We start from the raw sequence: 25,649 nt of genomic DNA on the forward strand, positions 1-25,649 counted from the left end.
CACAAATCAATACGTCAGACTGTGTTTCTGCGCAGATTAGGAGAGTAATTATAGGTATTGAATAGCTGAAGTACTGTTACAGACGGGACTCAATATCACGTTCAAATCACACCAATATAACGCCGACAACAATCCTACTGGGAAGAACGCAAATGTAATGAGGATCTATTTTCAGAAAGAAAAAGGAAAGACAAATGGATGTCATTTCATTCCATTAAGGAGGATCGAAACCTTTCAAACGTCACGGTCAAAATTCAACAAACACGATTCATTCTGAACACCATTATTACTATAACTAATGATAATGATGTGTTATCATGTTGGAGATACTAGTTAGACACAAAGGTGACTTAAATGTGACACTGTGATAAATGATATGATTATGAGTTTAATATCTTATGATGGACACCCAGACATACTGTGTTAAGTTCAAATGTCAGGACAGAATTAAAAAGAAGGTGTCTAAATAAAACAAAATGTCTAATCATCAGCTGTGAAAAGGGTTATAAAAGAAAAGGTGAACCGCTTCCCAGAATCAGTAAATAGTCTTCAGTCTCTGCGGGACGTGAGTAATGTCTTTTTGTTCAGACGGGAACAATCGGAGGGTAAAGACAAATCTAAGTGGCACATTTCCCATAATCCTCTCTCACAGTTATTTAAAGTCAAGCTTGCGGCGAGATAGACCAAACATATCTTCATGTTTAACTGTTCCAGTACATTGCATTAAAAACTGGGCCTTAAAATGAGACGCCCTTTGGTATTTCTTTCAAGGTTCATTATTGCCATATTTGTTTTGGCATATAATATTTTCAAAGCATCAATAAAACGGTTCAGCCAGAACTTTGATAAATGGTCGTTTTTAGCTGGTTTTGAGGTTATAAATGTCTAGGGGCCCTATTTTAACGATCTGAAACAAGTATCAAACGCGAAACGCAAGTAACTTTGTGGGTGGGTCTCAGGCGCTGTTGCTATTATACCGGCGGGATAAATGACTCTTGCGCCGACGCAAATCTAAAATGGGTTGGTCTGAAGTAGCTTCATTACTCATAGGTGTGGTTTGGGCGTAACGTGAAATAAACTAGGGTGACCATATTTTAGTTTTCAGAAAACAGGACGGGGGCGTGGTTGATGGGCGGGGCGTGATTTTGGGGAGAATTCTTCAAAAATTACTTGACAAATGCATTCACAACCTTGCAACTATGTTATACTTTAATACATAAAGTAGCCTAATACATCCTTTCCATTCAATGTTTGGCCCGCAACAATAGAATACTATATATTATAAAAAGTTTAGCTTTTAACACCTTTTACATGACACTATTTCTTTTCATGGCCCTAGGTTAAAAATCCACTACTAAAAAAAACAAAAAAAAACTACTAGACTATTTCAGTAAAAAACTATTTCAATCCTCCTGATGTTCTCTTAGCCTATAACGTTACTTTCTTTATGTGCGCTTTTAGGTAGCTAGCACCTTTATTTGACACTGACACATGTCAGCTTTGCAGTTCATGAATTCTGCTTTAACACGGATCCCGACGGAAACGAAAACACGGGAATTTTCTCTGTAAATCATCTGTGAATTTACATTTGGGCTTTTTTTTTTTTTATATATTTTTTTTTTCGCTGTTAGCTAGCCTACTTACATCTTACCTTGCACTTGACCATAAACTGAAAGCGTCACGTTGCTAAAATTCTGTGAACGTAAAGTCCGCCTACTTTTATTTGATTGGTCATTTCAAATATTCTGACATGGACAAGCAGTGACAGACCAATGATAATGAGGCTGCGATGAACACACACACACACACACACACACACACACACACACACACACACACACACACACACAGACAGGCCTCTGTATTCTGACGTGCTCTCTGCTTAATTGCCGATGCGGATTGAAGAACGCGCTGATTATAACAAGACGGGGCGAAGCCGAAGCCGGTTTCATTTGTTTTGTGTGCAAAGGCAAGCGTGTATTTAAAGTACACTCTTAATGGCCCAATGAAAAATAATGAAAACCAGGACATTTTCATCACTTTTTAAAAAACAGACAGGACGGCCAGGACAGGTCGTGAAAACAGGACATGTCCTGGGAAAGCAGGACGTTTGGTCACCCTAAATAAACCAATCAGAACATCATCTCACATTCCCTTTAAGAGCAGGCGCGCTTGTTCCATGGCGGCTTGCTATTATAACGGCGGATTTGCCAGACGCGCGCCAGGAGCGGTTCACAGCCGAGGAGACCGACGTTCTCGTCAGGGCCGTAAAACACAGAGAAGTGACATTGGGGATGGAGAAACACACCCAAATTAGCTTCGGTTAAACAGGCGTATAATAATTTGGGTAAATGTGTAAGCTAGATTTATGCCTATTTTTTCACATCTTCATGGACACAACAATGATTTCCCTCGTGTGGAATATTTTTCCTTTTAATAATGTAGCCTATGATTTCCAAAAATTAAAACTGCTGTTTCTGTGTAGATGAGAGAATCAAAGTGTATGTGTGTTGTGCACACGCTACATTGATTATGGCCAAGCATGCGCCCTTAAAATAGCATCTGAATAACATGCGCAACGCGCCACTGACTTTAGACGAGGTTTTTTCTGGTCAGTGGCGGAATTGACCCTTCGCAGGGAGTTTGATTGACAGGCGATCTGACCAATCATAATCCGCCGAATCGCCATTTTTGTACTGACGTCTTTCCGCGGTTAAAACAACATTCCTTCTGATGTTCATTCATGTTTATTTGATGCTATAAATGAACTAGAAGTAAGAGATGATCGGTTCACGAGCAGCTTTAACTGAGCGATCTGTCAGACACATTAAAGAGCCACAAAACGGTATTTATTGTTTAAATTTCTTTAAAAAAAGGACCAAATTCGAAAGGTGAGACTTTGTTTCATATCAAAAGTAACCTGGTCTGTCCTGTCTGTCAGCACGTTGTCAGTGTCCTCTCTGCTCCGCGATGTATTTTTCACTGAGTGAGAACATGGTGTGGCGCGAGAGCGGCGTCGCTTGTCGGACATAGCAACAGTAACTAAAGGGGGCGGGTCTTTGCGAACGGTCAATTGTTTTCTGAAACTGCAAAATAGCACCAGGGAACGTTTGCGCCGGAACACGCCTCCTCTTTTCGCTGAACCGCCCCCGGGAGCGCAAGTCCATTCCCTAATTTTCCGACGTGCGTCTGTGGAGGGAAAAGTCCGCTGTGCGTCGGGTGCAAAATAGGAATGAAACATGCGTCGGTGTACAAAGTCAATTGCGCTGGGTGCAAGATAGGGCCCAATATCTCAATCTAATGTTCCCCTTTGCCGGCTGTCAGAGAAATATATTGTCAGTTCATCTTAATTCGACTGGTCCATAATTCATGCCTGGCAGTGAAAGGATAAAATAAGCGTGGTCAGCACAAGGAGGTCAGTGGAGCGATGAAGGTCAGAGGTCAGTGACCCCTGAGCACAGCTCTGTCCTCCTCTCAGGTCTTTATTCCCGGTGTGAAAGACAGGAAGACTAAGGAGGATTGGGTTTGTTCTACTGATGTGTGACCAACTTGCTCAAAACGGTTCCTAACTTGATAAGCTATTAAACTATTTATTAAACCGTTTCACAGTCACACACACGTCCAAGCTTATTGTCTGGGACCTCTGTGGGCTAAAAAGGTTTTACAGTCATATGCCATAAGAGCGAATTTCATAGAAATGTCCAGGTCACACATCTTTTAAGATTGAACATTAGTCTGGGGATGTATTTTCTACTGAGGCGTGATCAACAGGCATAGTTCAAATGACTGTACGCAATTGGATAGTCCTTCAACCAATCAGACCAACGATCCAGGCAGGAAACGTGTCAAACGTGTTGGTTCGTAGCATTGATCAGTGGTTTGCAGAAGCAGAAATGGCATCGAGCGATTTTTGCAGGTTGTGCAAAAACAAACAAACATGAAAGTGAGTGGTATTTACACACACTCGAGTGATTTGTTTGCTAAACTAAAGAAGCCATTGAGCATCGTTGAGAGGTTAAAAGGAATTGAATTGGATTAAACCTGCCAATAGAGCTGGTAAGTCCCGCCCCTTCCGCTAACCCCACTGGACCTCTAGGTTGAAAAATCGTCAATGCAAATGAATGGGAGAAAATAATTATTTTCTGGTCCCTTTTGAATTGTGCCATGAATGTGAACATATGTTGTCTGTTGGCCGATTGGCCCTCGCAGATTTGTAACGAAAACAGGATAGAAGAATGTACAGGTTTCCATAAATATATCTATATACATATATATATATTAAGTAAATATTATTATAAAATAAAATAAAAATATTTTTTATCATAAAATATATTTAATTATGTGTTCAAAAAATAATTAATCAATAGTAAAAAAAAAAAAAAATTATTAAATAAGATACATAAAATAAAATATAATAATAAAAATAATGGTAATTTTATCACTGTACTGCCAAAAATTTAAAATTAAATTACTTTTTTTTTAATTAAATACAAATTATGATCAGTTGATGACACTTTATTATGGAGCATGAACTTATGGAAACCTCGATGAACCATAAAATAAGGAAGTTTAACTTACAGTTGAAGTCAAGACCAATGGTATCTCCAGCCAGCAAACTGTGGATTGTGATTTGATAGATGATGTGGATTAAGAGGAAGCTCATACTGCAGAAGCATAAAGACATCAGCAAGTGCCCCGTGTGGCCTGGAGGAGAAACAGCAACAGAACAACCATTAACGCTCAGTCAGTTCTTCTGATTCGTCTCTGACATTGATGAACCATTTTATAGTCATAGTGGTGTAGTGAAAAAAGGAAATTGCCATTATTTACACCCACATTTCTTTCTTGAGAAACAGTTCCACAGAAAAAAAAAACATAAATAACAGTAAATAACAGAATTCCATCATTTTTAGGTGAATTATTCCTTTACTCCAGAATGATTGTCCCAGTGATAAATGTTTAGCAAATAATTTTGGACAAAAATATCTGCTAAATGACTCAATGCTTGTTAATATTTCATAAGAGACTTAGAGGGAGCAAATGTAAGAGTTTTAAGACCAGCACAAATTAATACATAAAAAACCCATGCAATCTCAAAATAAATCATGTCCTATATCAGTTTTTTTATATACTTCAAACATGCTGCGGTACACGTTCATAGGTTTAAAATGCTCAAGAGATGTTTTATTCTGGTTATGCATATGTACTGAAATTGTTTTATGCACTATATCAATAGGCCTACATATGAATTTGAGGTCAATGGATATTGGACTTTTAATTATAAACAAGCAAGAAATACACCAGGACTCTTATTTTGAAAAGCCTATGCGTTGCGTTCAGCTGCTCATTCAAAAAGATGGAGATAAAATATGAACTCTTGAACATCTACAACATATTATAATATAAACACCATAAAGTAAACATTGTCATAATTCATCAACAGTAAATAAGCAATCGTTCGACATAAATGCGCATATTCATTGTTTGCGAACTGCTCTGAAAGCGCGAGCCTGTGACATGTTTTCACTTTGAACGTGAAGCGCTAATATTTATTTGATTAAATCATCGGCTTTTGAAGTTTAACAATCACATTCCATCCAAAATTCCAAAATGACTTTTGTTATACCATTAAAGAGATTAAAGACAAGACTAGTTCCAGACTAAAATGCATGTTTGAGCCGTTTTAACTAAAAGCAATTTGCACTGACATCTTAAAATAAAATAAAATAAAATAAACTTTTTTAATTAATTATGTAATTAAACATAACTTTATTAAATAAATTATTTATTAAAATAAATGTAACATAAAATAAAATAAAATAATAATATAAAATATTAGCATATACAGTATATATATAATTTTTTTGTTATAAAATATATTTTATTATATAATAAATAATATAAAATAAATAAATAAATAAAATAATTAAACAAAACATAAATAAATACAATTTAATTAAACAAAATAAAATAAAATAAAACAAATAAAATAAAACATTAGCATATATATATATATATATATATATATATATATATATATATATAAAAACTAATAAAATAAAATATTATATATTAACTAATATAAAATGAAATAAAAAATGCATGAACAATTTTTTTGTTATAAAATATATTTATTATATATAATAAATAATATATATATAAAAATTGGCATATCTTAAAATATGTCAGTGTCATTGTTTTATCTTATGATGCACACAAGTAGGCTAATGCTTTTTTCTAAGGCAAGTTTATAAAAGCTACTTAAATGTCCTAATTGAACTAAGGCTTAATCTAAGCCCTGTCTGTAAAACCAGGCCTTTAAAACTAACATTTGATCTAACTGAATTTTAGACATTTTTTAAGGACCCACAGGGAAGCCAAATTCAGATGGAGCACAAATCCGCTTCTAGAACGTAACGCAAAGATCTCAAACAAGTTGAGAAATAACTAATGAAAATCAGAATACATTCTACTCAATGAAAGCGTGGATGTGTATACGGATCCGGCTGCTCCACACACATCTTTATAAAGCAGCTCCAGCTATTTGAGCTGATGCTAATGGAGCTTGTGTTACTGCTTTCCCTCTGCCGAAGCGTTCGCTGTTGTTCTTACAAGACCAACAACAGCTAATCGTGAGAGCCTCTTTGTTTTAGCACTCTCAAATAGCATAACACCAAGGTCAAATGAAGTATTAAAGTATTTTTAGAGTGTTTTTCTCTACCAACAATCGATATTTTCCAATGCGGCGCGGGCCTGAGCATGGCTGTGCGAACCATCACATGTAATGCGTCCTAATGGAGATCATTTTAGCCACAAGTGAGACATAATCGTAAGAATCCAGACGGTGAGAAGCGCTGCCAGATGCTGGCTATTCGTCCTCGGCCTGGGATACGGCTTGTCCTGATTTACTCTAGAAAACACACACAGTGTGCAAAATCATTTGTGTTCATTTGTCCCTAACCGAGGTGAGGGGTTGTTAGTTTATGTGTAGTTTAGCAAGCAGATCTCTGCCAAGACCCTCATTCATGCCACATATTTCATCCACATTCAATAAGGTAAAAAAAACAAAAAAACACACTGCATCTCTCCAGACTGCCGTAAACTTTCAATTGACGGTGCAGTTTTTGCCACCTCTGCAGCAACTTCAGGTTTTATTTGGGGCCTCAAAGACTCCAGGGGCCTTTTAACTCTGTAAAGCCTGATATATGAAATCAAAATCAGCAAAAAAGTACTGTTTATTGAACCTCTAGATATTATTTGATGCATCAGGCTTTTATAGTGTGCTATAGTGAGGATAAAACAGCTCAGTTTTATTCAAACTGAAGATAAATATACAATTTGGAGCAGATATTTATATGGCCAAAAGCGCAGGGTCAGAGGTCACTCTTCCGCCGGAACTAGACTCGCGTACAGATGTTACCGGAAGCCAGTGATTAAAGTTTATGAAGGTATAAATATGGATATTTTTCGTACAAAAACGCATGGTTTTGCTTCAGAAGGCCTTTATTAACACCCTGGAGTCGTATGGATTACTTTTTATGATGGATGGATACGCTTTTTAGGTACCATTCACTCCCATTACAAAGCTAGGATATCCAGCTAAAAGAAGAAAGTCATTTACTGTTAGGATTGCTTAAAGGTGAGTAAATTATGGGAAAATTTTCATTTTTGGGTGAAATAACCCTTTCATTTTGTGGGCAAGATGTTGACGTCTCAGAATCTCCTTCAAGAGTATTTTGACAAGTAAAAACATTAAGGTTATTGGCTCGATTCCTCAGGAATTTACATACTAACCAAATGTAAAGCTTCAATGCATTGTATATTGCTAAAAGCATCTGTCAAATGTGTAAATACCGGATAAGATAGCGAATGCACACAATGGGCCCTATCTTACATCCGGCGCAAGTGTGTTTTGCTAGTTTCAGCCCGACGCAGTTATCATTTTTACAACCTGTGCCACGTTGTTTAAATAGCAAATAGATTTGCGCCCATTTGTGCACCCATGGGCGTGCTGGTCTGAAAACGAGGTGTTCTGGCGCATTGTTGGCGCGTTGCTATTTTGAGGAACAGAAATAGACTGAGCCATTGACTGACTGAACCCTGGTCTAAAGTCAATGGCACAATATTTTTTTTATGTGGCGGGTCCACAACGAGCGTACACTCTGCTTATTAAACACACAGTGTTTGTAAAACAGCAGAACACAAACATGCCAAATATTTAAAATCGAAGGATTACAATGTAAAAGATTATTATTGTGCACATAAAGATATGGTGGAATCCGGCTTGTCCCGTAGATGTTCTGCTTGCGCACTTTTACCTCGCACACGAGCAGAGCCGTTTGCGCTCTGGAGACGCGTTCGGTCTTTCCACTATCAAATTCCGTCATGTAAATAGCGAATCTGCCATGGCGCGAGCGCAACTGGCATTTAAAGGGAATGGGAGATGAGACTCTGATTGGTTTAACGCACGTAAAGCCCAAAACACACCCATTACTCATTAAGAGAATAGGGACAACTCTTTTAGACCATGAGCCTGGCGCGCCGAACATTTGTCCCGTCGTTAAACTAGCAAAAGTGGATTTGGACTCGCAAGTGAACTTGGCCCCTGCGCTTTAGACCATGCGCTAAGATCGTTAAAATAGGCCCAGAGAAAGCTTAAATAACATCTGCCTACTGGGTTAAAACTATGGAAGGAAAATAAAAGGTTACAGCAAATGTGTGGGACCTCGAATACACAGACACTTGGTAGTTTCAGACAAAGATGAATCAAGCCAAGAGAAATACGACATAAAAAGTCACTTTATCTCCCTTATCTATATTCTTATCTATATTCCCAATAACTGGAAGGTTTCACGCTTAACAGAACCTGACAGAAGACTTCGATTCACCTCAGTGTTGAGATAACATTACAGAAAAATACAGCCAATATCACACACCTTGAGACATCAGATAAAACACTTGCCAAAACTGACGAATTCTTCTCCACTGACTAAAATAAACATCTTCAGCCTTAATAAATCAGTGGTTTTTGAGTAGAAATATTCCTTGAATCATATGAAGATTTTATTCGTTAAATTATTTATATATACAAATATATATACACCAATACGGGACTATATATATTTTTTTTATTCATCAAAAATACAGAACAAAACTGTAATATATTATTACAATTTAGCCTGTTTTCTATTTTAATATACTTTAAATTATAATGTATTCCTGTGATCAAAGCTGTATTTTCAGCATCATTACTCCAGTCTTCAGTGTCACATGATCCTTCAGAAATCATTCTAATATGATGATTTATTATCAATGTTGGAAACAGTTGCGCTGCTTTCTTTTCTTTTTATAACCTGTGATACTTTTTTCTCAGAACTCTTTGATGAATAAAAGTTAAAATATTTATTTAAAATAGAAATATACCCACACACACATATATAATAACTTTTAAAGTATAATTTTCAAGGCATAGGTTAGACCTAAAATGTGCTGAAACGTGACCAGGATGCAAAAGTGAACTCAATTCTATAAAGACTATCAATTTATTTGATCATAGGAACAGAGTGAGTCATTCATTCAAAGCCTCTGAACTGTTTTGTCTTGTAAACAAAGCAAAAATACAGAAGTGCGTGTGTGAATCTGGGTTTGCATGCACTACTTTTTCCACAGACACCTTCAGGCATTTCTATTTTCCAATTGCATAATCAGAAATCTCATATTAAAAGCACTAACAGCATCCCATTTTTTTTTTTATAGTCTACATTTCCAACATTTGCATATTCCCACAGCCAGAATCCCAGTAAGGCCTGATGAATTTGTGTGAATCCCAGCATGCATTCCTCTTACTATGAGCACAGGTCTACTGAACTATTGATGAGTGCGAGAGTAGACCACTTAAAATGTCCTGTCCTCTTCCTCTTTCTTCTTATTCCATGAAAACCTTCTCTTATACATAATTAACAATCGGCAAACAAGCATCCGAACACACCTCCATGAACAGAGCAGAAATGGACCATAAAACAACACTGTACTGACTCTAATGTATATTACATTATATTTCAAATAAACTTCATACTGTTCAAAGGCTAAGATTTCTTTGTTAAAGCAATTCATACTTTTAATAAGCAAGAATCCATTCAATTGATCAAAAGTGACGGTAAAAACATCTGTTACAAAGATTTCTGTTTCAAATAAAGGCATTCTTTTGAACGTTATACAAATATCTTTATATAACTTTGTTAAATTATCAGGCACAACTGTTTTCAGCATTGATAATAATCAGAAATGTTTTTTGATCATCAAATCTTCATATTAGAATGATTTCTGAAGGATCATGTGACACTGAAGACTGGAGTAATGATGCTGAAAATTCAGCTTTGATCACAGGAATAAATTACACTTTACTATATATTCACATAGACAACAATTATTTAAAATTTTAATAATATTTCACAGTTTTACTGTATTTTTGATCAAATAAATTAAGCCTTGGTGAGCATATAAAGAGACTTTCAAAAATTTAAAAAATATGTTTAAAAATGTACAGACTTTTGACCATTAGTGTGACTAATACTATAATTAAATTCAAAGTATTAATTTCACCATGTTGATTTGTTTCTAACATAATTTATGCATACAATCCGACCCTGCACTTTCTGTTCAACCCCAATTGTGACATTTAAATAGTGGACATTATTTCTTTGACATCCTATTTAAGGGATAGACATCACAGAAGTGTTTTGGATCACATGATTCAAGCCGAGTTAATATTTCTCTTTTATATTGGTCTTAACAAGCTCTATTATGGGATTTAAAAAAATCCCACCGATCAGTTTCTCTAAGACTTAAATCTTCCTTGTCTCAGTGGATTAACACAGGTTTAGCGTAATGTTCTTGTCAATTATTCAGCGTGATCAGCACACCTTCACTACACCCTAAATCTTGATTCTCCTCTAGAATGAAGTTCTTCCCTCGGATCATGATCTACAGGGCTGTCGGGGTTTCAATGAATGTTTTGTTAACGCTTCTGCTCCATTAGATTTCCTGCATGAGGCACTAAAGCCGGTTTCAGGAGAAGACGGACGCTCCTCGGACTGGTGACACTTAGGGAAGAGTTAGTGTTGTCTTACCTTGCATGGTGATGCTGGAGGGCTCTGGGAAGAGAGGGATGAGGAGGAGGTAGAGGAGGTAGATGAAGGACAGCACATTGTACCTGAACAGACATGCTGCGGAGAGCAGATATAAAAATACGGTTTATTAGAGTAATCTAGAGTAAAATTTAAAAAAAAATTAAAAGCACACATAGTGCATTATACATTTTTAACAAACATAAAAAAGCCTGAAATGATGCTCACATTGATGAGAATATGTTCAAGTATATATATAGAATGGATGGATGGATGGACAGACAGAAAGAACAATGGATGGTTGGAACGATAGATAGATAGATAGATAGATAGATAGATAGATAGATAGATAGATAGATAGATAGATAGATAGATAGATAGATAGATAGATAGATAGATAGATAGATAGATAGATAGATAGATAGATAGATAGATTATTATAATTTAATTAATAATTTGTTACATTTATATAGCGCTTTTTCTGAGACCTCAAAGCGCTTTACATAGATGGGGGAATCTCCTCAACCTCCACCAATGTGCAGCATCCACTTGGATGATGCGACGGCAGCCATATTGCACCAGAACGCCCACCACACACCAGCTTACTGGTGGAGAGGAGACAGTGATGAAGCCAATCAGTATATGGGGATGATCAGGAGGCCATGATGGACAGAGGCCAAGGGGCAAATTTGGCCAGGATGCCGGGGTTACACCCCTACTCTTTCGAAGGACATCCTGGGATTTTTAATGACCACAGAGAGTCAGGGCCTCGGTTTAACGTCTCATCCGAAGGACGGTGCTCTTTTGGCAGTATAGCGTCCCTGTCACTATACTGGGGCGTTAGGACCCACACAGACCACAGGGTGAGCACCCCCTGCTGGCCTCACTAACACCTCTTCCAGCAGCAACCTGGTTTTCTCAGGAGGTCTCCCATCCAGGTACTAACCAGACTCAGCCCTGCTTAGCTTCAGTGGGCAACCGGTCTTGGGCTACAGGGTGATATGGCTGCTAGCCATATCACCATAGATAGACATATCATAGATAGATAGATAGATATATCCATAGACATATCATAGATAGATAGATAGATCCATAGACATATCATAGATAGATAGATAGATAGATAGATAGATAGATAGATAGATAGATAGATAGATAGATAGATAGATAGATAGATAGATAGATAGATAGATAGATGTTAGACAGACAGATAGATAGATAGAGAGATAGATAGATAGATAGATAGATAGAGAGATAGAGAGATAGAGAGATAGAGAGATAGATGTTAGACAGACAGATAGATAGATACATAGATAGATAGAGAGATAGAGAGATAGATGTTAGACAGACAGACAGACAGACAGACAGATAGATAGATAGATAGATAGATAGATAGATAGATAGATAGATAGATAGATAGATAGATAGATAGATAGATAGATAGATAGATAGATAGATAGATAGATAGATAGATAGATAGATAGATGTTAGACAGACAGACAGACAGAATGACAGATCAATAGATAGATACAGAACGACGGATGGATAGATAGCTGGAATGACAGACAGAATGTTTGTCAGATCAATGACATCATTAAATCTGATTTCGGGATTATTATTTTTTTCAATCGGTTTTCAAAGTATAACTTCAGGTTTGCATCATATTGGATCTGCCCAGATTTAAAGTGCATATTAATACACAAACGCTATGATTTTAAGATTTAATGTTGTAATATGAAGAGTAAAATGCCTGTGAGAATACGCTCTCGTTCACAAGCCTTTAGTTCTGCCACACATGCTGAGAGTTTTCCAGAGTTTCCTGATCCTTTCTTTCCATGATCCGTGGGCTCGACTCTTCACTGCGCTCAGAGGAGTTAATCATGTCAAACTGTTGTGACACGGCTCGGCTTTAACAACTAGACTCTAATCGCATTCTTCAGCTCCAGTTGTTGTTAATCTCGCATGTTTTATGAGCAGAGACGGGGAATATTACACACATTTATTTCACTACCAAACATGGACCTCATCTGAACCTGACAGCAATTACATCCTATTCTCTGGACACGTCCAAACACGCCAAATACATTACATCACACCGTTAACAATTACATCATCAATACGTTATGACAACATAGGCTTTTACGTTGCTTTAACTCACCAAAATAAGTTACAAGTTATACAAGATTCCACTCATTATTTTAAGTCAGTTTAATGTAATTTAAGTTTAATTGACTTTAACTCCAAGTTGAGTGTACTTTAAAATTTAAGGCAGCAACTTTTTTTTTTTTTTTACAGTGACTTACAAATGTAAAAACAGCCAAAATACTAATTATATTGTTTAAGATTGGTAAATATCCAATATATCTCTATTCCCTGCTACAAAACCCACATTCGTGACAGAAAAAGCAAGAACGATAATAAAAGTGCAGATATCACGACCACAGGGATTTTCCTCTGCAATTATCAGTAAAGAGTCGTTAATATTGAAACACACTGGCACAATATGGAAAGGTGATATTAAAAAGAAAAACTAAAATCCAGTATAAACACAAACAGATTATGTTCACATAAAATAAAAGGCTCTGAAGAGAGAGTTTGTGCCAATTATGGATATAGTTATTGTAAGGAATTTAATGATTCTGCCTCCGATTTAACGATTCCACTGTCTTAATGATTCCATTAACGAGTGTTTAAGTACTATATAAAATAACTATTATGCAATAGTTATGGGAACATATTATTTACATATATTGCAAACCAAAAATAAATTAATAAAACTTTTTTTTTCCGTTTTTAAACAAAATTGCACTTAAATAATACAACCTTGAATTCAATGCAATTCATTCTGGATAAAAGCATTTGTCAAAAGCATGTGTGAATTGAAAATCTTTAATACAGTCATTATTAAAAACTAAACACAATGACCTTTAATATTTAAACACTGAAATGAAGAACCAAAAGTGTAAGAACCTTTTTCCAATATTAACTCAAGAACCCTCTACAGCCAACGCTATTGTTAAAATAGATATATTAAAATAAATAAATACTATAATAATTATAATCAAAATAAATTAGATATTCTAATTAAAAATATTTGAAATATACATATATTTCATTATATATGCACTGCACACACACACACACACACACACACACAAACACACTCTGCAACCCAGTTGTAAAAATGATTTAAATAATAAATTAGATATTCTAATAAAAAATATTTGATTAGAAATATACATGCATTTCATTATATATGCATTGCACACATGCACGCACACACACACACACACACACACACACACAAACACACACACACACACACACACGTATATACACACAATTTTGTGTGTGATGCACAGTAGCCAATATGTAGTAATGTATAAGATTAATTAACTATCAACTATGTGCAACAGAGATAATATAATTTGGAGTCTGTAGAAATATTGAGCCTTTGACAGAAAAGCGCAGTGCCGCTGGTTCAGGCGGACAGCAGACACACTGGTGCGAGAGAGATAAGTGCAGGACCACTAAACACAGAGATGGAGGCCATTAAACTCAGTCTTATAGATTACAGCACAGACATTCATCCTGATAATAAAACCAGCAGCAGTGCACAGGAGAACACACGGTTAGACACCGGTTCAGTCCGGATCGCATCACCTGAGGCCAAAACGCACAAACATTCTTGAAAAGTTGGAAAAATTATATGAGTTTTGCACAAGCAAAAAACTTACTTACTTGCTTAAATGCATCAAATACTGTATTTTTGACAATATTTCCTTCCTTTTTTTTTTTTTGCACTAATGCATCACATACTGCACTGCACAAACACATCTAATCAGATATTTTCTTTTTAACATGATGATGCTGTCATGGACAGTTAACTTGAGATGATAATGAAAATGTGGCTAAATCAAAATCCCATCTTAATTCCTTCACAACACTTGGGTCATGTAATTCCTTTAGTAGCAAAACCACACTGACCGCGTTCAAACCATGATCCATCTCAGGAATAATTGATGTTTCTGGAGAACTGAAAGCCTTTTCAGAGTGACAGCAGGAGAACTACTACACTTTTACACATTTTCTGACTTAGAAAAGACCCTTCAATAGAATTCAACCTGTTCCTCGGTTCATAAAAACTAACTAAATATGCATTTAGAGTTTTAAAACGATTTTGTGTAGAATTTTAACGCAGAAACTTCGAGTAAATTTCACAATTGGATGGATGGATGGATGGATGGATGGATGGATGGAGTTTATAGCTATAAACACTGATATCTATGATAGCGATCAAAATAGAGTAAATCGCCTTTTGAAACGTGACGCTTCAAATAAAGATTATATCCTTACATCGTTACACCAGTAGGTGGCGACAAGTGACTGTTAGAAAAAAAAAGATTTGTCATTGAATCTTTCATTCAAGAGATTTGTTCAAAAATGCTGATTTATCCAGTAATGAAACAAGTGAAGTCCTTATGAGCGAGTCATTGAATCATTCATTCAATATTGATTCAAAAACAAAGATTTATAATGAAACAAGTGAAGTCTTTAAGTGTGAGTCGTTGAATCATTCATTCAATATTCATTCAAAAACGAAGATTTATAATGAAACAAGTTCAGTCTTTATGAGCGAGTCGTTGAATCATTCATTTAATATTCATTCAAAAACGCAATTTATTCAGTAATGAAACAAGTGAAGTCTTTATGAGTGAGTCGTTGAATCATTCATTAAATATTCATTCAAAAATGCAGATTCATCCAGTAATGAAACAAGTGAAGTCTTTATGTGTGAGTCATTGAATCATTCATTCAATATTCATTCAAAAAACATTGAATCATCCATGAAACAAGTGAAGTCTTTATGAGAGAGTCGTTGAATCATTTATTCAATATTGATTCAAAAACATTGATTCATCCAGTAATGAAACAAGTGAAGTCTTTATGTGTGAGTCATTGAATCATTAATTTAATATTCATTCAAAAACGCAGATTTATTCAGTAATGAAACAAGTGAAGTCTTTATGAGCGAGTTGTTGAATCATTCATTCAAAATTGATTCAAAAACACTGATTCATCCAGTAATGAAACAAGTGAAGTCTTTATGTGTGAGTCATTGAATCATTAATTTTATATTCATTCAAAAACGCAGATTTATTCAGTAATGAAACAAGTGAAGTCTTTATGAGCGAGTCGTTGAATCATTCATTCAAAATTGATTCAAAAACACTGATTCATCCAGTAATGAAACAAGTGAAGTCTTTATGTGTGAGTCATTGAATCATTAATTTTATATTCATTCAAAAACGCAGATTCATCCAGTAATGAAACAAGTGAAGTCTTTATGTGTGAGTCATTGAATCATTCATTCAATATTCATTCAAAAACATTGAATCATCCATGAAACAAGTGAAGTCTTTATGAGCGAGTCGTTGAATCATTCATATTCAAAAACACTGATTCATCCAGTAATGAAACAAGTGAAGTCTTTATGTGTGAGTCATTGAATCATTCATTTAATATTCATTCAAAAACGCAGATTTATAAAGAAACAAGTGAAGTCTTTGAGTGAGTCATTGAATAATTTGTTCAATATTCATTCAAAAACGCAGATTTATAATGAAACAAGTGAAGTCTTTGAGTGAGTCATTGAATCATTCATTCAATATTCATTCAAAAACATTGAATCATCCATGAAACAAGTGAAGTCTTTATGAGCAAGTCCTTAAATACTCTCAGAAAAAAAAGGACAAAATCTGTCACTGAGGCGATTCCCTTTCAAAAGGTCCACCTTTGTACCAAAAGAGTGCATATAAGTAACTTAAAGGTACATATACTTGTACAAAAAGTGTACATATTAATACCTAAATGATACATAGAAGTTTTTTGAAGGGTATCCCATCCCAGTGACAGCTTTTGCACCTTTTTGTCTGAAAGGGAATTATTCAATCAAGAGGGTTTTTTTAAAACGATTCAAATTAATTATACTTTTTAAATATACTGTTTTGTTTAAGTTGTCTATTCAGAATCATGATCTCTAAAAAAAAGTCCCTCAAAGATGTCTTGATCTCAGAGATGTTAGTGCTGACGTCTGAACATGAACATTATTTGTTCCTGTCCGTCCTCTGTTGTGTTTCCAGCGGATGACCTTTGCTTAGTACTCTTTCAAGCCAAAAAATAAAATCATCAAATATTAAAGGTGTTTACGATAATGGCCAGCCGATTCTTCTCCGCTCTGATGCCACATTATTAATTCATGCAGTTAAAACGACTTTCCACCGATTAATGGAGATGCTCCACAGCTTGGCAATTGTGTTTGGAAGAAAAAAGAACGAAATGACTTAGGCTGTCAAGAGATACATTACCATCTTATAGAGTGCATCTTATCTATACCTATAGGAAGAATCCGACTGAGAGAAAGAGTGTGTGTCCGCGTGCATGTGTGTGTGTGTGAGTGTGTGAATTTCTGAGGGCTAATTATCTATAAATAAGGGAATGTGAATGTGGATTAACTGTGGGCAACCACAGATCTGATTAAGACCCTTAAACACACTGTAAAGCTTCTAGATTAATATCATGATGGTAAAAGCGACCGTAAGGACCAACAGTGAATCCAACAGCGTAAAAAACATCAGCAAAAGGCATGAAACCTTCGCGAATAAGATGTTTTCAATCATTTTAATAACATGTTTTCAAAAATTAAAACAGCACAACACACACTTCATGCATTATGATTTTCACAAAAAAACAAAAAAAAAAGATTCTCTTGTTCAGTATTTTTGTCTTGCTTTCCGGTATGAATAAAATTCCTAAATCCAGGTTTTTTTTTTGAGAAGACATTTACTTGAGAAGCAAAATGACTGAATGACTGAATGACTTTGAGTTATGCTTAAATAATATATATATATATGAATAAACACTGCAAAAAATTATTTTCTTGGTATTTTTGCCTCGTTTTTCAGTTCAAACATCTAAAAATTCTTAAATCAAGATACATTTATTTGAGAAGCAAAATTACTTAAGATATTATATTATATATATATATATATATATTATACATATGTATGTAGCCTATATATATATTATATATATATATATACACACACACATACACACACATATATATATATATATATATAGGCTACATACATACTGTATGTATAATATATATATATATATATATATATATATATATATATATGTGACAGATGAGACTCGTGCATAGATTGTTATTGAAAATGCAATTTTGAATAAACATTTACTTTTTAACAGGAACTAAATAATGCTAATTATATATATATATATAGCATTATTTAGTTCCTGTTAAAAAGTAAATGTTTATTAAAAATTGCATTTTCAATAACAATCTATGCACGAGTCTCATCTGTCAAGAACGTACAGACAGGAATGATTTGCTATGTGGGACGTTTTAGAGCAGGTGTCAAAAAATGTATAATAAAATGAGTGGGGGAAATGTGAAAATGTCTAAATAATGATCACTAAAAAGGATCCTACACAGGCTTTAATGGATAAAATAATTAATGAATAAAACAAACATTCCATGTTTTATGCAGAAGTCAATGGTGTCTCTTCAAAACACTGAAGGGTTTCAGTGTATTAGTCAGTCAATCCTCTATGAAACACCCCACAGAACAGTTAACCAGCCACAATCAGGAAAATATAGAACAAAAAGTCAAATAGTGTTTCATTAGATGGATTTATGAATGTTCAGCCCGGTATGTTTCACATTAGATGACATTAAGAGAAAGCTCAGGAATAAAAAAATGGCATTACTCTATTAAAACAAAATGGACGCATGTTATTAAAAGACTTTATGGAGAAACCAGAGAATTGGTTAATTATTATAACAGTTGTAAAATATTATATTTGCCATTTCTCTCTACTCAGAGCCAAAATCTTATATCATATTATTTTGTTAAGTAAATAATATACCTAATCTTTATCTACTGAAGTAAAATAATGCATTGGGAAAATGGAATTGCACATAAGATGAGTTGTCATAAGGTCTATATTTCAGTAACTATAAACTAATTATGCAAATTATATAAATATTGTATGTTGGTTTCAAACACTTCCATAAATGAAGACAAATTGAGATTTACATCCTCAAAAACTGCACTTTTATCAACTCAGTTACAATTTCTGAGCCATTAACAATGATTAAACCCCTTTCATTCATTGTTTTGTGATTTATAACTGTATTACTGTTTACAGAAAACCCCTTAAATAGAGAACAATAGATTTTAAATGCAGATATGTTGTTAAAAAGGTATTTTATGTTTCTTCACAGAAGAACAAAATGCCATTTAAAAAAATAAACCCTGAGAAGTATTCACTATATAAAAGCGTGACAACTAGCCCCAGTCTCTCCTATGTGCTTTTCTTACACACTTTTTTTTGTACTTGCATGGGCTCAAATAAACAAATAAACAGATTGATTAATTAATTAATTAATTAATTAATTAATTAATTAAGAAATGTAACATTTACTTGGTGATTAATATGAACAGAGTTTTCATATTTCCGCAACATTTTACAAAAATAATTTCTACCAAAAGTGGAAAGAACTAAAAAATGTCCAACTTTTCAACTTCAAAACTTAAGTTCAGTTGCTGCCTTAAATGGTTAAGTAATCAAACTGTTTTTACAAGACATTTCAACTTAAATTATATTAAACTGAATTTAATCGAGTTCAATCTCGTAACTCATTTAATTGCTTAAATTAGTTTACCGAGTAAAAGTAATGTAAAAACATATGTTGCCATGATTTATTGATCATATCATTTTTACAGTGAGTATATTAGATTTTATGAGTTTATAAATGGAACCATTAAGAAATAGCAAATATACTAACGCTAATGATGTGCAGTGTTTCTTTCTGCACATGCAAACTTCTATTAACTTCCTTTAATTCACAATCTAGCCCGTAGTTTCCCCCGCACCTGCTGCGTAACGGACACACTGCGCTAACGCTAAACCCCAGGTGTTGATGGACACACTCACCTGCCGCCAGACACACCGGCAACAGCACTCTGAAGACCAGACCACACACAATCTCAGAAGCCATCGCTCTCAGAAGTGAAGGATGTCAGATGTCCTGGATCCGGGACAGGACGGCATCCTTCGAGCACACTTACTCTGGATCCTCCATGCGTCCTGCATGAGTCCCGGCGGACACGAGGTGGACACTTCCAGTTAAGAGCTCCCTTTTGTACAAATAAAAACGCGTTAAAAGTCTGTCTCGAGTGGGTGAAGTGATGAATCTAACTCATGCTGATATAAAGATGTGTCTTCATCCAGGTTTTCTCGGAGAGTGCAGCTGACCTCAGGCTCTCCAGCGGTGCGCGCGCGCGGGATGCGTCCGGTAAAAACGCGTGTATCCTGAGAAAATGTGTCACACACACACACACAAAAATCACTTCGTATCCTGAGGAACTAGTACGAAAACTAGTTCTTTAATTGGAAATAAACTGTCCCCGGAGTGACTTTTACGCGCTCATATTGACGGTGTGCAGGAGGACTTCCTCACTTCATCTCCACAGTTGCTCTGAAAGCCACAGGCATTCCGGTCACAGACACACGCCCGATCATAAGTGATCCAGCACGGGTCCAATGAGAGCCCGCGGGAGGAGGGTCCTCGGGCCCCTGAGGGACGCTCCATTTGATTGCTGTTTTACTAGGAACTCATCATCATTACAACGGGGCTTCTAGAACAGATCTTATCACGGTCATGCACTCTTTTTTAGCTGACTAAGTCCGCTAGGATATATTATGAGCCTGTCGAATATATGGATTGATAGCATATATATACAGAAGTGGCCAAAAGTGATGTCTAGGGGGAATATTTGTTTTTAATGACCTTACAAGATCAACTGAACCATCAAAATAGGGTTTTTTTTTTATTATTATTTTTTAAAATGTTAAATATGAAGGAAGCACAAAACACTAAACTTGGTTAAGGTATTTATCTGACAAAATAATTTGGCAAAAAATTTAAATGGGTGACCTATAGAGGTTTTATTTTACTATGCAAAAAAATTAATAAAGCTCACAGGAAAAAGCATACATTGAGCATAATCAGTTATTAATACTTAGTTGGTTCTCTCTTGTTTTTCCATATTCATAATTTCACATGGTTAAAAAAAGTTAAATAAAAGTAAAATATTATATAAGTTTATAAAAAAAAAAAAACTTTAGGATCAAAAGGTTTCATTTATTTTATACTTCAGTCCTAAACTTTGATTGACTGAGCAGTGTTCCACGTACACACGTATATTTAAGAGAATTAAATTAAGCAAGGATGCATTCAATTGATCAAAAATACAGTAAAATATGTATAATGTTGCGAAAGAATACATTTGAAAGAAATGCTGTTCTTTTCTCAAAGAATCCTGAAAAAAAATGTATCACGGTTTCCACAAAAATATGAAGTGCCACAACTGTTTTCAACATTGATAATAATAATAAATGCTGATCAGCAAATCATCATATTATAATGATTTCTGAAGGATCATGTGACACTGAAGACTGGAGTAATGATGCTGAAAATTCTGCTTTGTATGGAAACTTGGTATTTGCAACTTTTATCTCACAATTCTGACTTTTCTTCCTCAGAATTGAGGATTCCTCAGCGTTTCCTCAGTGCAACTGCGAGATGTAAAGTCCGAATGTTGAAATAAACGTGCAATTCTGAGATAAAAAAGTCCACAGTTTTGCCATCAGTAATAAATATACATTTTAAAATATTTTCAAATAGAAAACAGGTATTTTACATATAGTATGAAAATAATATTTCATAATATTACTGTTTATACTGTATTTTTGTAAGGTAAGAAGTTAAAACCATCATAAAACATTTGCCAAAAATATTCATAAATGAATTGTATCAATAATAAAATCAGTCAAGGTTGCTGTAAAAAAAAATTTTTTAATCTTTTCTGTTGGCTGCTTCCCTCAAGTCTTTTAACACTGTATTAAGATCTAAAGCATCTTTCTTTTTGCATCCATTTGTCTATTCCACCACTATTAACAGTGTCGGGGGAAACGCATTACAAGTAACACGATTACTTTAATTAACTAGAAAAGTAACACACTTCTTTTAAATTTACAACAAAATATCTGAGTTACTTTTTCAAATAAGTAACACACGTTACTTTGCTTTGAATGCTTTCCCATGTATTGACTGACAGCTCTCCTGTCCGCATGCTGAGGGAACAGTGAGTAAACGCAGAGGTGTTGTGTGTGATGTGATGGGTATTGTAGTTCTAGACTAAATGAGAGCATTTACTCATCTAACTTGCACAAAAACACATTCAGTATTCCTCAAAATGAATAAAAACAGTGACATGCAAACTGAGAATATTACACAAACCTGCAGTAAATATTATAATTTAAGCATTTAAACATCACATTTGTGTCTTTTTTTATTTTAGTTTTTTTTATTGCTGCTGCGCCCGAAAATCACATACTCTCGAGTAAGTACTTGTATTGAATAAGTAATTACGTGACAACCGCTAAAAAAGTATATTCTAGTATGAATGTGTGTGGTATGAATATAATCCAGATGAACTACACCTGCGATGATGTCATGATCATGTGATCTACCGCTGTCATTTGCGTCGCTTCACTACCATTCATAAATCCACAAAATGTGTGTAAGCACAAATGGCAAATAAAGTTCTTGAATCTTGAATCTTGAAATCCGACAGTAAAGTGTCCATCGTATGTAGAATCTCGACAGAATAAGTTCATTCCGGGGACTTTTCCTTTACTCTTACTGTGAGAACTGAATTAAGACATGCTTCTTTTGTCACATGCAGTTTTTCGTCTACAATATCGTTGGGAAGTATGAGATTTCGGATGCAGCCCGAGTGTTTCTTCATATTCTTCAGTAAATCAGAATAACGCCCTCTACTGTACAGATGTGAATCTGCATTTCCTTCAACATGAGGCTTTCCCTTTTGGGGCCCTATTTTAACGATCTGAAACACAAGTATCAAACGCGAAACGCAAGTAACTTTGTGGGCGGGTCTCGGGCGTTGTTGCTATTATACCGGCGGGATAAATGACTCTTGCGCCTGACGCAAATCTAAAATGGGTTGGTCTGAAGTAGCTTCATTACTCATAGGTGTGGTTTGGGCGTAACGTGAAATAAACAAATCAGAGCGTCATCTCACATTCCCTTTAAGAGCAGGCGCGCTTGTTCCATGGCGGATTGCTATTATAACGGCGGATTTGCCAGACGCACGCCAGGAGCGGTTCACAGCCGAGGAGACCGACGTTCTCGTCAGGGCCGTAAAAGACAGAGAAGTGACATTGGGGACGGAGAAACACACCCAAATTAGCTTCGGTTAAACAGGCGTATGATAATTTGGGTAATCGTGTAAACTAGATTTATGCCTATTTTTTCACATCTTCAAGGACACAACAATGATTTCCCTCATGTGGAATATTTTTCCTTGTAATTCTGTATGATTTGCAAAAATGTGAACTGCTGCGTCAGTGTGTAGATGAGAGAAGCAAAGTGTATGCGCGTTGTGCACACGCTACATTATGGCCAAGCATGCGCCCTCAAAATAGCATATGAATAACATGTGCAACAAATGTTTTCTGAAACTGCAAAATAGCACCAGGGAACGTTTGCGCCGGAACACACCTCCTCTTTTCGCTGAACCGCCCCCGGGAGCGCAAGTTCATTCCCTAATTTACCGACGTGCGTCTGTGGAGGGAAAAGTCCGCTGTGCGTCGGGTGCAAAATAGGAATGATACATGCGTCGGTGTACAATGTCATAGGGCCCTTGGTGTGAAAGGGCCTTTACATTGGCCAAAAACAAAACTTTTTATTGTAATTAAAAAAAACAAGCAAGCCCAGCCCAGATGAGGCAAAAAATTACACAAAAGTAATGTAACAAATTACTTTCCATAAAAAGTAACTAATGCAATTAGTTACTTTTTTAGGTACTAGTAACACAATATTGTAATGCATTACTTTGGTAACACTTTACAATAAGGTTCATTAGTTAACATGAGAATAACTAAGAATGAACAATTCTTCTTCAGCCTTTATTAATCTTAGTTGAAATAAATTTCCACATTTATTAATACCTTATTAAAATCAAAGGTTGTATTTGTTAATGCACTGTGAACTAACATGAACAAACAATGAACGTGTATTTTTAATAACTAACATTAACAAAGATTAACAAATACTGTAACAAATGGTTAGTTCATGTTAGTAAATACATTAACTAATGTTAATGAACCTTATAGTAAAGTGTTACCATTCCCTTTGAAGTAACATTCCCAAACACTGACTGTTAAAGCTGTGGAAAAGCTCTTCTCATGGGCGCTGGCAGTCGTGTGTGTGTGTGTGTGTGTGTGTGTGTGTGTGTGTGTGTGTGTGTGTGTGTGTGTGTGTGTGTGTGTGTGTGTGTGTGTGTGTGTGTGTGTGTGTGTGTGTGTGTGTGTGTGTGTGTGTGTGTGTGTGTGTGTGTGTGTGATCTAATGCTGCAGGTGAGGCATCAATAATCCATTTGTCTGACATTGTGTTTGTTCATTAATGGTGTTGAATATAGGAGATCTGAGAGCTGGTCTCTTACGCTCTTTAAAAACTGTACATCAACTCTCAGCCTCAGGATGGCATCAAACTTTTAACACAAAGCACTTACACCGGATCAAACTTCCTGGATGTTTAATTCCTCGGCTCTCATAAGCAGCTAATAATAGAATAATGTCTATAATCCATATCCTTAGTGGTCTGCATGCACATTTATTAGCCTTTACATATACACACAGATGAACATTTAGAGATGAAATATTAGGCCTAAATATTTAAACCAGCAGTACCTTCATGTTGAGCTGGTTTTGCAATGTTTTCTGTGGAAAATCCTCAGTGGTTTGCGCTCCTGGACTGTTTGTTCAAGACATCGAGCCGTACTTCACACATCCTTACAGAGAAGAATGAAGAAACACAAACAATTCATCACTTTTTAATTCAGAGCGAATCATAATCTTGTGTTGGCAAATATAAAAGTGCTTACTTGTAAAAGTTCTTCTTATGATATAAGTCGGTGATAAACAATGTTTACATTTATGCTTTTGGCAGACATGACATACATTGCATATCAAGGAACACGTTTACATTTATATCAGTTCTTGCTTTCCCTGGAAATTGAACCCATGACCTTGGTGTTGCAAGCGCTAACGCTCTACTGTTTGAGCTACAGGAAAGTTAAACACACATATAACCGTTTAATGTTAAATGTCAATAGTTTTTTTTTTTTTTCAAGAACAACTTTTGGCTGCTTATAATTCTTGTGTCGCTGAATAGTTCTTTGGAAATTTGTTTTCATGGGTTTTTATTACAGGTTTTGGGCTTCTTTAAAACACGTAAAAAAAGAGGTTTCTTCAGGGTGTTGAAGTCATTTGGTCCCACTGTAATTGGACCATTTATTTGTGTATATTCAAAAATCAATTATGAATATTGCTCAAAAGTTTGGG

At 35.3% G+C, this 25,649-nt stretch overlaps 1 protein-coding gene across 3 annotated transcripts in view; it reads right to left on the bottom strand.

The window, feature by feature from the left end:
- Positions 1-20,683, bottom strand: part of piezo2b (piezo-type mechanosensitive ion channel component 2b) — a 112,640-nt gene extending 91,957 nt beyond the window's left edge. For all 3 annotated transcript variants that reach the window (XM_082172874.1, XM_082172875.1, XM_082172873.1), the window contains exons 1-3: positions 20,154-20,683; positions 11,130-11,225; positions 4,579-4,704 (exon numbers count right to left, since the gene is read on the bottom strand). In XM_082172874.1, coding sequence (XP_082029000.1) covers positions 4,579-4,704; positions 11,130-11,225; positions 20,154-20,217 — 286 coding nt within the window. In that variant the 5' untranslated portion in view covers positions 20,218-20,683. The remainder of the gene's footprint in view (positions 1-4,578; positions 4,705-11,129; positions 11,226-20,153) is intronic.
- Positions 20,684-25,649: the final 4,966 nt, after the last annotated feature.

Source organism: Leuciscus leuciscus (assembly GCF_965113295.1).
Source record: "Leuciscus leuciscus genome assembly, chromosome: 6".
Classification (NCBI taxonomy): domain Eukaryota; kingdom Metazoa; phylum Chordata; class Actinopteri; order Cypriniformes; family Leuciscidae; genus Leuciscus; species Leuciscus leuciscus.